The 12,071-nt window shown below is 41.6% G+C and overlaps 1 protein-coding gene across 4 annotated transcripts in view; it reads right to left on the minus strand.

Moving 5' to 3' along the window:
- NR1H4 (nuclear receptor subfamily 1 group H member 4) overlaps window positions 1–12,071 on the minus strand; it is an 80,061-nt gene that overhangs the window by 19,831 nt on the left and 48,159 nt on the right. For 2 of the 4 annotated variants that reach the window (XM_025283664.2, XM_006041354.3), the window contains one exon: window positions 1,789–1,929. In XM_025283664.2, coding sequence (XP_025139449.1) covers window positions 1,789–1,929 — 141 coding nt within the window. Of the gene's footprint in view, window positions 1–1,776; window positions 1,930–12,071 lie in introns of all 4 variants that reach the window. The other 2 variants (XM_025283663.2, XM_006041355.3) reach the window with 1 other exon arrangement.

Below are 12,071 nucleotides of genomic sequence, written 5' to 3' on the forward strand. Positions count from 1 at the left end.
CGGAAGCTAGTGTTTCAAAACATATTATTATTTTTCATTGATGTTTACATAATGTACTGTAAGAAGTATATTCAATTTCACATTAAACACAGAAGTAAATGTGTTGGGTAAAATGATGTCAACATCCTTTAGGGAAAAATCTTAAAGTTCTGTTAATTTTCAGAATTGTATAAATTATTGAGAATATAGTTATAGATGAAAATAACTCCAGGGGACTTTGAAATTTTTTTTTTTTAATAATCATGGGGCTTCCCTGATGGCTCAAAAGTTAAAGAATCTGCCTACAATGCAGGAGACCCAGGTTTGATTTCAGGGTAGGGAAGATCCACTGGAGAAGATACTAGCTACCCACTCCAAAATTCTTGCCTGGAGAATTCCATGGACAGAGAAGCCTGGCAGGCTACAGTCCACGGGGTTGCAGAGTTGGACATGACTGAGCAACTAACACTTTCACACTTTGAATAATCATACAATATCATCATGAATTTTCACTTAAACAGAACAATCTAAAATAGTGGAGAACAATCTCCCATGTTCCCATTTAACTTCCTCATTCTCTCAATGTTAATGAAACAAACCTCCAAGAATTTCTTTGTCCAGGGCATGTATTTTATAGGATCATACAAAAGTTCCTGTATCTGTTGCTGGATGAGTCTGTGTTTTCATAAATAATATTATAGACTCTTGTAGGTAGGGTCGTGAAAAATGTCCTCAGGACTTAGTTGGAACAGGTTCATATTTAAGTGATGAGGAACATGAACCACCTAGGATGGGAGTGAGTGTTTCCACTGTAAGATTGGATTCCAGCCGCAGCCCCTGCCGCAGTCTCTTGTTTCATACATGCTAAGAAGAGATTGTGATCGGCCACTATAAAACTTTCATCCATCCAGAGCTGGATTATTTACACTGCCCTATTTTTTTCTCCTTCCTGCACGCATTATTTCTTTGGGTCCATCCCAGTTGCCTATGGTTGGCGAACAATAGAACTGGAGTCATCTTCCAAAGGATTTTATTTCATGTGGCATTCCTTCTCTGAATGTTATCATCTCCTTGGTGATGTTTGTTTGTCTATTTGTGTTTTGAGAAGGAAGAGGACGTATCTCAGAATCTGAGGGGTCTGCAGAATTTTCAGAATGAAAAATTAATATGTTACATACTAGCGTGCATTCCAAATTCTGATGAAGATTACGGTTTCTCACAAAGCCAGCAGTTAATACAGTGTTTCTTTATCTGATCGAAAGACCAAATTATATTAAAACTCGGAGTAGTTAATTTCCTGTGTAAACCTATACAAATTGGTTCAAAGCTGCACAAAGAAGGAGTCTTAATAAAATGACTTGGTTTAAAACTCTATCTAGACAATTCAGAGGCAGTTATATCTTATAAAACATTTTTAATTTTCCCCACAGCTGTGAATTTTTATGCTAATTAATAAGTAAGCAGGATATTGAATTATATTTGGAGGAAACTTTTAGACTTTTATTCTTTGTAGCTAATTAAAACGTGCTATTTTGGCTATATGTTAAAGCCACTTCACTTCACATATAATTCATTGCAAGAATGGACACTAAAATACAGCTGTTTCTTTCAGGTGTATGAAGTGCTCTGCAGCTGACAGTTTGGACAATTTCAGTGGTTCATTATTCTTTTCAAGAACTTAGATGGTTTACTAAGTCCCTTCCTCAATTTGTGACCTACCATTCTAATCATATGAATTACCTGACATCTGCCTCCTTAAGAGATTTTTAATGGAATTTAATTGCTTGATGCAAATACCTGTATACATACATTCAGCCAACATTCCCATTTCTTTGCATTTCCTTAGTCGACACTCTTGGCACTTCCTTCGCATGTACATGTCCATCACACAGTTGCCCCCGTTTTTACACTTGTACACAGCGTTTTTGGTAATGCTTCTTCTGAAGAAACCTGGGGAAGAAACACAGAAAGGAGTAAGAGGCTACTAACAACACACTCGACTTCAGAGATGGCAGAGCATCGTCTCATGAACCCCTGCAGGGCACCCAGGCCATCCTCGACCATACCTGTGACAAATGTCCTTTTGGTTGCACTGCATGGTCCAGATTGGCTGCTATTTTAATGATTTATCTCTCAAAAATAAAGACATGCTTGAATGATAGCCTCTCTTAGAAAAACTCTTGGTTTTAAAAGATAGATTACTTTCATTAGTGTATCTTTACAGGGAGACAATTAGCCGCTAATGAGCTCTAGGTGCTAGTGGTAAAGAGTTGAATAAGTCATCCCTGCCCTCTTACAGTTTACGGGCTGAGAACAAAGAGATGCAAACAACCAAATCAGTGAAATTCCATATTCCTGGGCTGTGTTGGGGCAAAGAAGCAGGCGGAATGGTCAGTTCTGGATGCAGAGGTCAGAATCAGAAGCGAAAAATGAGCTGTCTTAAAAACAAGGGACTGTTTACCAGGCAGACAGGGAGAGGTCACATTTGAGGTTTCATTTCAGTACTTAATATACCCGCTTGGTATAATAATAAACATGCAAACCTTGCTTTAAAAATAAGCATCTCCCTGAAGATGTAGCCATACCCACTGCTGCTTCAGTTCAGTTGTCTGGAGTAGGGCAAGGGATTGACTGACTCCCTCTCTGCTTCTCCTGTTCCTCCTCCACCCATGGACCTGGATGACCACAGTTTCTGGCTCTTCCATGGCAAATCAAGAAAGAATTGTGGGAGACAGGGGAGGAAGTGACAGGAAGTGCTTCCTTGGCTGGTGTTGTCAGAAGCTGGTTTCTACCTAGCGAGTTTCTGAAATCGACTCTTTATCCCATGGGTCATGTTATTTTGAGAACTCCTGCCCTCTCCTTGATGAGGGCAAATATGTATCTCTTCTAGCCCATGGCTTGTATCTCCCTCTGCTTCCAGGAATTTGGCAATTCACCTCCATTCGCTTTCTTCTGACGTCCCTCCATGTGGTGCTTTTAGCATGGACTTAACCCCATGCTGTTTTCTCTGCTCCAACAAACTCAGACCTATCTCCCACCTATTATGAGCAGTCAGCTACCTGCCCTCTTGACCTTTCAACTTCTCAGGTGAAAGTCAGACATCAATCTCTGGTGTCCCTCAGCTGTGGGGAATATTTTTCAGTCTCCTCAAGTGATCTTGTTGACAACCCTTCCATTGGGCGCAGGGCAGCAGGGCCTCCTTAGTGCACAGACCTTATCTGGGGAAGAGGGTTATCTTTTCCTAATCCCCATAAAAGCTCCATACTTTTTCCACTGGTGTTGAGTGTTTGAATGTCTACTGTGGAGGTATTTGTCAGCAGTGGCCTGCCACTAGGGCAGGGACTCTGGGTGCAGGAGACCTGGGTATGGCATAAGCCCTCTTGGAGGAGATTGCCATTAACTCCACCACAGAGCAACCAAAACTTACACAGGACTGGGGAAACAGATTCTTTGAGGGCACAAATAAAACCTTGTGCACATCAGGACCCAGGAGAAAAGAGCTGTGACCCCACAAGACACTGACCCAGACTTGCCCATGAGTGTCCAGGAGTCTGGCAGAGGCATGGGTCAGCAGTGGCATGCTGCAGGTTGGGGGCACTGAGTGCAGCAGTGTGTGCATGAGAACTTTTGAAAGAGGTTGCTATTATCTTCATTCAGTTCAATTCAGTTGCTCACTTGAGTCCAACTCTTTGCAACCCCACTGACTGCAGCATGCCAGGCTTCCCTGTCCTTCACCAACTCCTGGAGCTTACTCAAACTCATGTCCATTGAGTTGGTGATGCTATCCAACCATCTCATCCTCTGTTGTCCCCTTCTCCTGCCACCTTCAATCTTTCCCAGCATCAGGGTTTTATCAAATCAGTTAGTTCTTCGCATCAGATGGCCAAAGTATTGGAGTTTCAGCTTCAGCATCAGTCCTTCCAATGAATATTAAGGACAGATTTCCCCTGGGATGGACTGGTTGGATCTCCTTGCAGTCCAAGGGACTCTCAAGAGTCTTCTCCAATACCGCAGTTCAACAGCATCAATTCTTCGATGCTCAGCTTTCTTTACAGTCCAGCTCTCACATCCATATATGATGACTGGAAAAACCACAGCTTTGACCAGACAGACCTTTGTTGGCAAAGTAGTGTCTTTGATTTTTAATATACTGTCTAGGTTGGTCATAACTTTTCTTTCAAGGAGTGTCTTTTAATTTCATGGTTGCAGTCAGCATCTGCAGTGATTTTGGAGCCCAAAAAATAAAGTGCGCCACTGTTTCCTCATCTATTTGCCAGGAAGTAATGGGACCAGATGCCATGATCTTAGTTTTCTGAATGTTGAGTTTTAAGCCAACTTTTTCATTCTCCTCTTTTACTTTCATTAAGAGGCTCTTCAGTTCTTCTTCACTTTCTGCCATAAGGGTGGTGTCATCTGCATATCTGAGGTTACTGATATTTCACCCGGCAATCTTGATTCCAGCCTGTGTTTCATCCAGCCCAGTGTTTCTCTTGATGTACTTTGCATATAAGTTAAATAAGCTGGATGACAACACACAGCCTTGACATACTCCTTTTCCTATTTGGAACTAGTCTGTTGTTCTCTGTCCAGTTCTAACTGTTGCTTCCTGAACCGCATACAGATTTCTCAAGAGGCAGGTCAGGTCATCTGGTATTCCCATCTCTTTCAGAATTTTCCACAGTTTGAGGTGATACACACAGTCAAACGCTTTGGCATAGTCAATAAAGCAGAAATAGATGATTTTCTGGAACTCTTTTGCTTTTTTGATGATCCAGCGGATGTTGGCAATATGATCACTGGTTCCTCTGCCTTTTCTAAAATGAGCTTTAACATCTGGAAGTTCACAGTTCACGTATTATTGAAGCCTGGCTTGGAGAATTTTGAGTATTACTTTACTAGCGTGTGAGATGAGTGCAATTGTGTGGTAGTTTGAGCATTCTTTGGCATTGCCTTTCTTTGGGATTGGAATGAGAACTGACCTTTTCCAGTCCTGTGGCCACTGCTGAGTATTCCAAATTTGCTGGCATATTGAGTGCAGCACTTTCACAGAATCATCTTTCAGGATTTGAAATAGCTCAACTGGAATTCCATCACCTCCACTAGCTTTGTTTGTAGTGATACTTCCTAAGGCCCCCTTGACTTCGCATTCCAGGATGTCTGGCTCTAGGTGAGTGATCACACCACTGTGATTATCTGGCTCATTAACATCTTTTTTGTATAGTTTTTCTGTATATTTTTGCCACCTCTTCTTACTATCTTCTGCTTCTATTAGGTCCATACAATTTCTGTCCTTTATTGTGCCCATTTTTACATGAAATGTTCCCTTAGTATCTCTGTTTTTCTTGAAGAGATCTCTAGTCTTTCCCATTCTGTTGTTTTCCTCTATTTCTTTGCATTAATCACTGGGGAAGTCTTTCTTATTTCTCCTTGCTATTCTTTGGAACTCTGCACAAAATGGGTATATCCTTCCTTTTCTCCTTATGACCAACCTACATAGCATATTCAAAAGCAGAGACATTACTTTGCCAATAAATGTCCATCTAGTCAAGGCTATGGTTTTTCCAGTGGTCATGTATGGATGTGAGAGTTGGACTGTGAAGAAAGCTGAGTGCCAAAGAATTGATGCTTTTGAACTGCGGTGTTGGAGAAGACTCTTGAGAGTCTCTTGGACTGCAAGAAGATCCAACCAGTCCATCCTAAAGGAGATCAGTCCTGGGTGTTCATTGGAAGGACTGATGCTGAAGCTAAAACTCCAATACTTTGGCCAGCTCATGCAAACAGTTGACTCACTGGGAAAGACCCTGATGCTGGGAAAGATTGAAGGTGGGAGGAGAAGGGGATGACAGAGGATGAGATGGTTGGATGGCATCACTGATTAGATGGACATGAGTTTGATTAAGCTCCAGGATTTGGTGATGGACAGGCAAGCCTGGTGTGCTGCAGTCTACAGGGTTGCAAAGAGTCAGACCCGACTGAGTGACTGAATTGAACTGAACTGAACTTCCACTGGTGCCCCCAGGGGCAGACAGCTGCACCCCACCCCTTTGAAATGGGGATGTGGGATTCCCAGCACACTGGTCACATTTCCTAAACCTTTAAAGCTCCCTCTGTAAATTCCTCCTCACTTCAAACCTTCAAAGTGGGCACGATATTTAACTAGTCTTTAACTACCCACCACAAGATGGGCTTGCTTAGAATTATAGCATCTATTGTCTTCTTGCCTCTGTCAAAACTGAGACAGCTGTGTCCTTCTATTTTAACAGCCTATTGGAATAATAGCTGACATTTACCAAACACCGACTGGCTTTTGTTCTAACCACTTCACTTGCATTATTTATTTAGTCTTTATATCAATTTTATTATGAAGATAATATTATGTGTCCCCATATTACAGATGAAGAAGAAAGGTACATAGAGGCTAAGTACTTTGGTCATAAGCACATTGTTAAAAGGTGTACTAGAAAGTTCAAATCCAGGCAGTCATGCACCAAACCCCACACTCTTAACCACGAGGCTATAATTGCCCCTCTCACATCAGAAGAGAATCACTTAATATTAACTCCCTTGCAAGCTTCATCAAAGAATGCAAGAGCTATACCAAGATGAAGAAAACATTCCTGTCCTCAGAGCTTCCAACTTAGTGGCAAGACAAAGAAATAAAATCACAGTATAATGCAGTAGAGAATAATAGGAGAGCTAATTAAGTAATAAATTATTGTAATGTAGATGAAAAAGTGATCATTCCATGGCCATACTAAATTCTTGTGAAGGATATGCCACATTAAAGGGGAGACAGCAGTTCCATCATAGACTTAGAGACTTGCACATTTGTTATTACAATTTCCCAAGCAGAAGGCAATAAAAATTGTTTTAGTAAGATAAGTATATGACACGTTCCCATCACTGAGAAGTCTAGTGTCTTAAGGAAAAGGCATTATCTGGGCTAGGAATGAAAGAAAGTGGAAGTGAAGTTGCTCAGCCATGTCCAACTCTTTGTGACCCTGTGGACTGTAGCCTACCAGGCTCCTCTGTCCATGGGACTCTGATTAATTCCAAGTAGGGAAAGTCACTTGGAATGATTCAGGGCTATTCTGAGCCCATATGTCTTTTCCTCAAGACACTAGACTTGACCTGGGTTCAATCCCTGCAGGGGTTGGGAAGATCCCCTGGAGAAGGTCATAGCAACCTACTCCAATATTCTTGCCTGGAGAATCCCCATGGACAGAGGAGCCTGGCAGGCTACAGTCCACTGGGTCACAAAGAGTCAGACACGACTCAGCAACTAAGCACAGGGGGAGTCACAGAACTCATGATGGAATTAGAATTTGAGCTGGACATCAGAGAATAAGTAGAATTTTGAAACATAGATTTTGAAGGAGGAAGGAAAGACTGGTAAATGAGCAAAGGCATGGAGTTATGGAAACTCCAAAGAAGGGTTGATAATCCATCTTGATGGGAGGGTAGAGTGTGGGGAGAATTAGTGGGAACTGGATGAGGGCATGTGGTGGGACAGAATATGGTTAAATGAACTTGAATTCCAAGCAAAGAAGCTGAAATACCTTTAAAGGGTTTTGGCATGGGAGGGTCTAACCTAATCTGTATGTTGGGCAGATGCCTTGGAGCAAGATCAAGGTGGGACAGGGAGACTGGAGACTGGAGACAAGAGGCTGTTATGGCCAGAGGGTGATGGATGCCTGACTTAGAGGCAGGGAAAACAGGGCGGAGGAAACAGGAACATTCAGGCCTGGATAACTAACTCGATATGAAAACAGGCTGAAGAAAAGGTTAGAGATGTCAAGGTTAAAAAAGTCATAAATTTGCTTGTAAATTTGTCAGCTAGTGTAACTCTCAGTAGGAAAGATACTACCGTTTTCCTAAATGTCAAATCTAACCACATGAAGTCTAAAAATAGTCTGTTGATATTGGGAGTGCAAATACCAGATCATGCATTTCAAAAGAAACTATAGACAAAAGAATTTTTTTTCCTGGTACCAAATGATTGAACTCAATGACCACTTTAGCCTACCTGAGTTAATATTTCCACTTATTTTCAGCCCCTCCCAAGGATGATTCATTCTAAAATCATGATCAATACTGATAGTTCAATAATTAACAGAAATAAAATTTCTTATTCCAAGATGAGTCAAAGGATAATTCTGCAGGGTTTTTTATTTGTTTTTATTCTGTTAATATTGTATTAATACTGAGAAGGAAATCATTATCATCTCAATAGCTGAATTAATTAGCTTTCACTCTGAGGTGGCAACACAATACTCTCATTGTATCACTTAAATAAGGCTACATATACAGTATTTATACTTATGCAAATCCATCCATACACATACCTCTGCTTCTATCCAGTGCATATTCAACAATGCCCATATCAAAGAAGTCATTTGAAAATGAATAGAAAGAAATATTCTCTGAGGAACAGAGGCTCCCTGGTAATCAAAGATGAGTAGACAGGGCTGGCATTGCCACCTGAGGAGTATGTTGCACTAGGAGGGTTCCTGGGGGGGCAGGTGAATAGCTATGGTAAAATGGACCCCTCAGTTATGCAGAACACTGAACATCATGCTTTTTTGTTTGGGGCTTCCCTGGGCATCTGTCTGCAATGCAGGAGATCTGGGCTCGATCCCTGGTTGGGAAGACCCCTTGGAGAAGGGAATGGCAATCGTTCAAGTATTCTTGCCTGGAGAATTCCATGGACAGAGGAGCCTGGCCAGCTAGAGACCACGGGGTTGCAAAGAGTCAGACACAACTGAGCAATTAATACTTTCATTTTCACATACACACAGAACCCATATACTGCCAACTCATATACACATGCGTGCCTCTACAAGCACACATGCACATACTGGACTCCAGGGACTGACAGTAGGCCACCCGTTAATTTGAAATCAATAAAATGTTGGTTGATGCTTAAACCTTTAAGGCTTTTTTTTTCTTTTTTTTTTTTTGACCAAGGCCCTGAATCCTATTTCCTTGACCACAGCTCAAACTCATGACCCCTGCAGTAGAAGCAAGGATTCTTAACCACTAGACCACCAGGTAAGTCCTCCCCTGGCTCTTTCAGTTCAGTTCAGTCATGTCCGACTCTTTGCAACCCCATGGACTGCAGCACACCAGGCTTCCCTGTCCATCACCAAATCCCGGAGCTTAATCAAACTCGTGTCCATTGAGTCGGTGATGCCATCCAACCATCTCATCCTCTGTCATTGCCTTCTCCTCCCGCCTCAATCTTTCCCAGCATCAGGGTCTTTCCCAGTGAGTCAGTTCTTGGTATCAGGTGGCCAAAGTATTGCAGTTTCAGGTTCAACATCAGTCCTTCCAATGAATATTCAGAGATGATTTTTAGGATTGACTGGTTGGATCTCCTTGCAGTCCAAGGGACTCTCAAGAGTCTTCACCAACACCACAGCTCAAAAGCATCAATTCTTCAGCACTCAGCTTTCCTTATAGTCCAACTCTCACATCCACACATGACTACTGGAAAAAACATAGCTTTGACTAGACGGACCTTTGCAAAGCAACATCTCTGCTTTTCAGTATGCTGTCTAGGTTGGTCATAGCTTTTCTTCTAAGGAGCAAGCGTCTTATAATTTCATGGCTGTAGTCAACATCTGCAGTGATTTTGGAGCCCAAAAAACTAAAGTCTCTCACTGTTTCCACTGTTCTCCAATTTATTTGGCATGAGGTGAAGGGACTGGATGCCATGATCTTAGTTTTCTGAATGTTGAGTTTTAAGCCAACTTTTTCACTCTCCTCTTTCACTTTCATCAAGAGGCTCTTTAGTTCTTCTATTTCTGCCATAAGTGTGGTGTCATCTGCATATCTGAGGTTACTGATATTTCTCCTGGCAATCCTGATTCCAGCTTGTGCTTCTTCCAGCCCAACATTTCACAGAATGTACTCTGCATGTAAGTTAAATATGCAGGGTGACAATATGCCTTGACGTACTCTTTTCCCAATTTGGAACCAGTCTGTTGTTCCATGTCCAGTTCTGTTGCTTCTTGTCCTGTATACAGATTTCTCAGAAGGCAGATCAGGTGGTCTGGTATTCCCACCTCTTTAGAATTTTCCACAGTTTTTGTGATCCACACAGTCTAAAGCATAGTCAATATGGCATAGTCAATAAAGCAGAAGTAGATGATTTTCTGGAACTCTCTTGCTTTTTTGATGATCCAATGGATGTTGGCAATTTGATCTCTGGTTCCTCTGCCTTCTCTAAATCCAGCTTGAACATCTAGGGGAAGTTCATAGTTCACGTACTATTGAATCTTGGCTTGGAGAATTTTGAGCATTACTTTGCTAGCATGTGAGTTGAGTGCAATTGTGCGGTAGTTTGAACATTCTATGGCAGTGCCTTTCTTTGGGATTGGAATGAAAACCGACCTTGTCTTGTCCTATGAGCACTGCTGAGTTTTCCAAATTTGCATACTGAGTGCAGCACTTTCACAGCATCATCTTTTAGGATTTGAAATTGCTCAACTGGAATTCCATCACCTCCACTAGCTTTGTTCATAGTGATGCTTCCTAAGGCCCTTGACCTAGGAAGACTTGACTTCTCATTCCAGGATGTCAGGCTCTAGGTGAGTGATCATACCATTATGCTTATCTGGGTCATGAAGCTCTTTTTTGTACAGTTCTTCTGTGTATTGTTGCCACCTCTTCTTACTATCTTCTGCTTCTGTTAGGTCCATACCATGTCTGTCCTTTATTGTGCCCATCTTTGCATTAAATGTTCCCTTGGTATCTCTATTTTTCTTGAAGAGATCTCCAGTCTTTCCCATTCTATTGTTTTCCTCTATTTCTTTGCATTGATCACTGAGGAAGGCTTTCTTATCTTTCCTTGCTATTCTTTGGAGCTCTGCATTCAAATGGGTATATCTTTCCTTTTCTCCTTTGCCTTTTGTTTCTCTTCTTTTCTCAGCTATTTGTAAGGCTTCCTCAGACAACCATTTTGCATTTTTGCATTTCTTTTTCTTGGGGATGGTCTTGATCACTGCCTCCTGTACAGTGTCTCGAACCTCCATCCACAGTTCTTCAGGCACTGTGTCTATCAGATCTAATCCCTTGAATCTATTTGTCACTTTGACTTATAATTGTAGGGGATTTTTAACAGCAACAAACACATAGGACTAAGCAATTAGTTATCTAACTTCCAATATGGCCTAAATAGAGTCAGTGTTTAGTTCTGCCTCAGCAGACTGTAGCATAAAAAGGACTCTACCACCCACGTTATAGGGGCTTCCCTGGTAGTTCAGACAGTAAGGAATCTGCCTGCAATGCAGGAGACCTGGGTTTGATTCCTGGGTTGGGAAGATCCACTGGAGAAGGGAATGGCAACCCACTGCAGTATTCTTGCCTGGAGAATTCTATGAACAGACCATAGGGTCGCAAAGAGTCAGACATGACTGAGAGACTAACACTCACTTATACATGACTTATTTTGTATCAGACACTTTAAAACATTTTGCATATGGTGTTTCACTTAACATTCATAACAATCCTATGAGGTAGACTTATTCTTATCTCCCTTTTACAGATAAGGGCACTGAGTTACACAGAAATTAAGTAATTTGCTCAAGGTCCCACAGATAGTAAATAGTAGAGCTCAGATTTGAACCCTGATAGGCTCATTTCATGTAAAGATGGGCTCAATAAAGGACAGAAATGGTATGGACCTAACAGAAGCAGAAGATAGTAAGAAGAGGTGGCAAGAATACACAGAAGAACTGTACAAAAAAGAGCTTCATGACCCAGATAATCATGATGGTGTGATCACTCACCTAGAACCAGACATCCTGGAATGTGAAGTCAAGTGGGCCTTAGAAAGCATCACTATGAACAAAGCTAGTGGAGGTGATGGAATTCCAGTTGAGCTGTTTCAAATCCTGAAAGATGATGCTGTCAAAGTGCTGCACTCAATATGTCAGCACATTTGGAAAACTCAGCAGTGGCCACAGGACTGGAAAAGGTCAGTTTTCATTCCAATCCCAAAGAAAGGCAATGCCAAAGAATGCTCAAACTACCACACAATTGCACTCATCTCACACGCTAGTAAAGTAATACTCAAAATTCTCCAAGCC

Source organism: Bubalus bubalis, chromosome 4 (genome assembly GCF_019923935.1).
Source record: "Bubalus bubalis isolate 160015118507 breed Murrah chromosome 4, NDDB_SH_1, whole genome shotgun sequence".
Classification (NCBI taxonomy): Eukaryota; Metazoa; Chordata; class Mammalia; order Artiodactyla; family Bovidae; genus Bubalus; species Bubalus bubalis.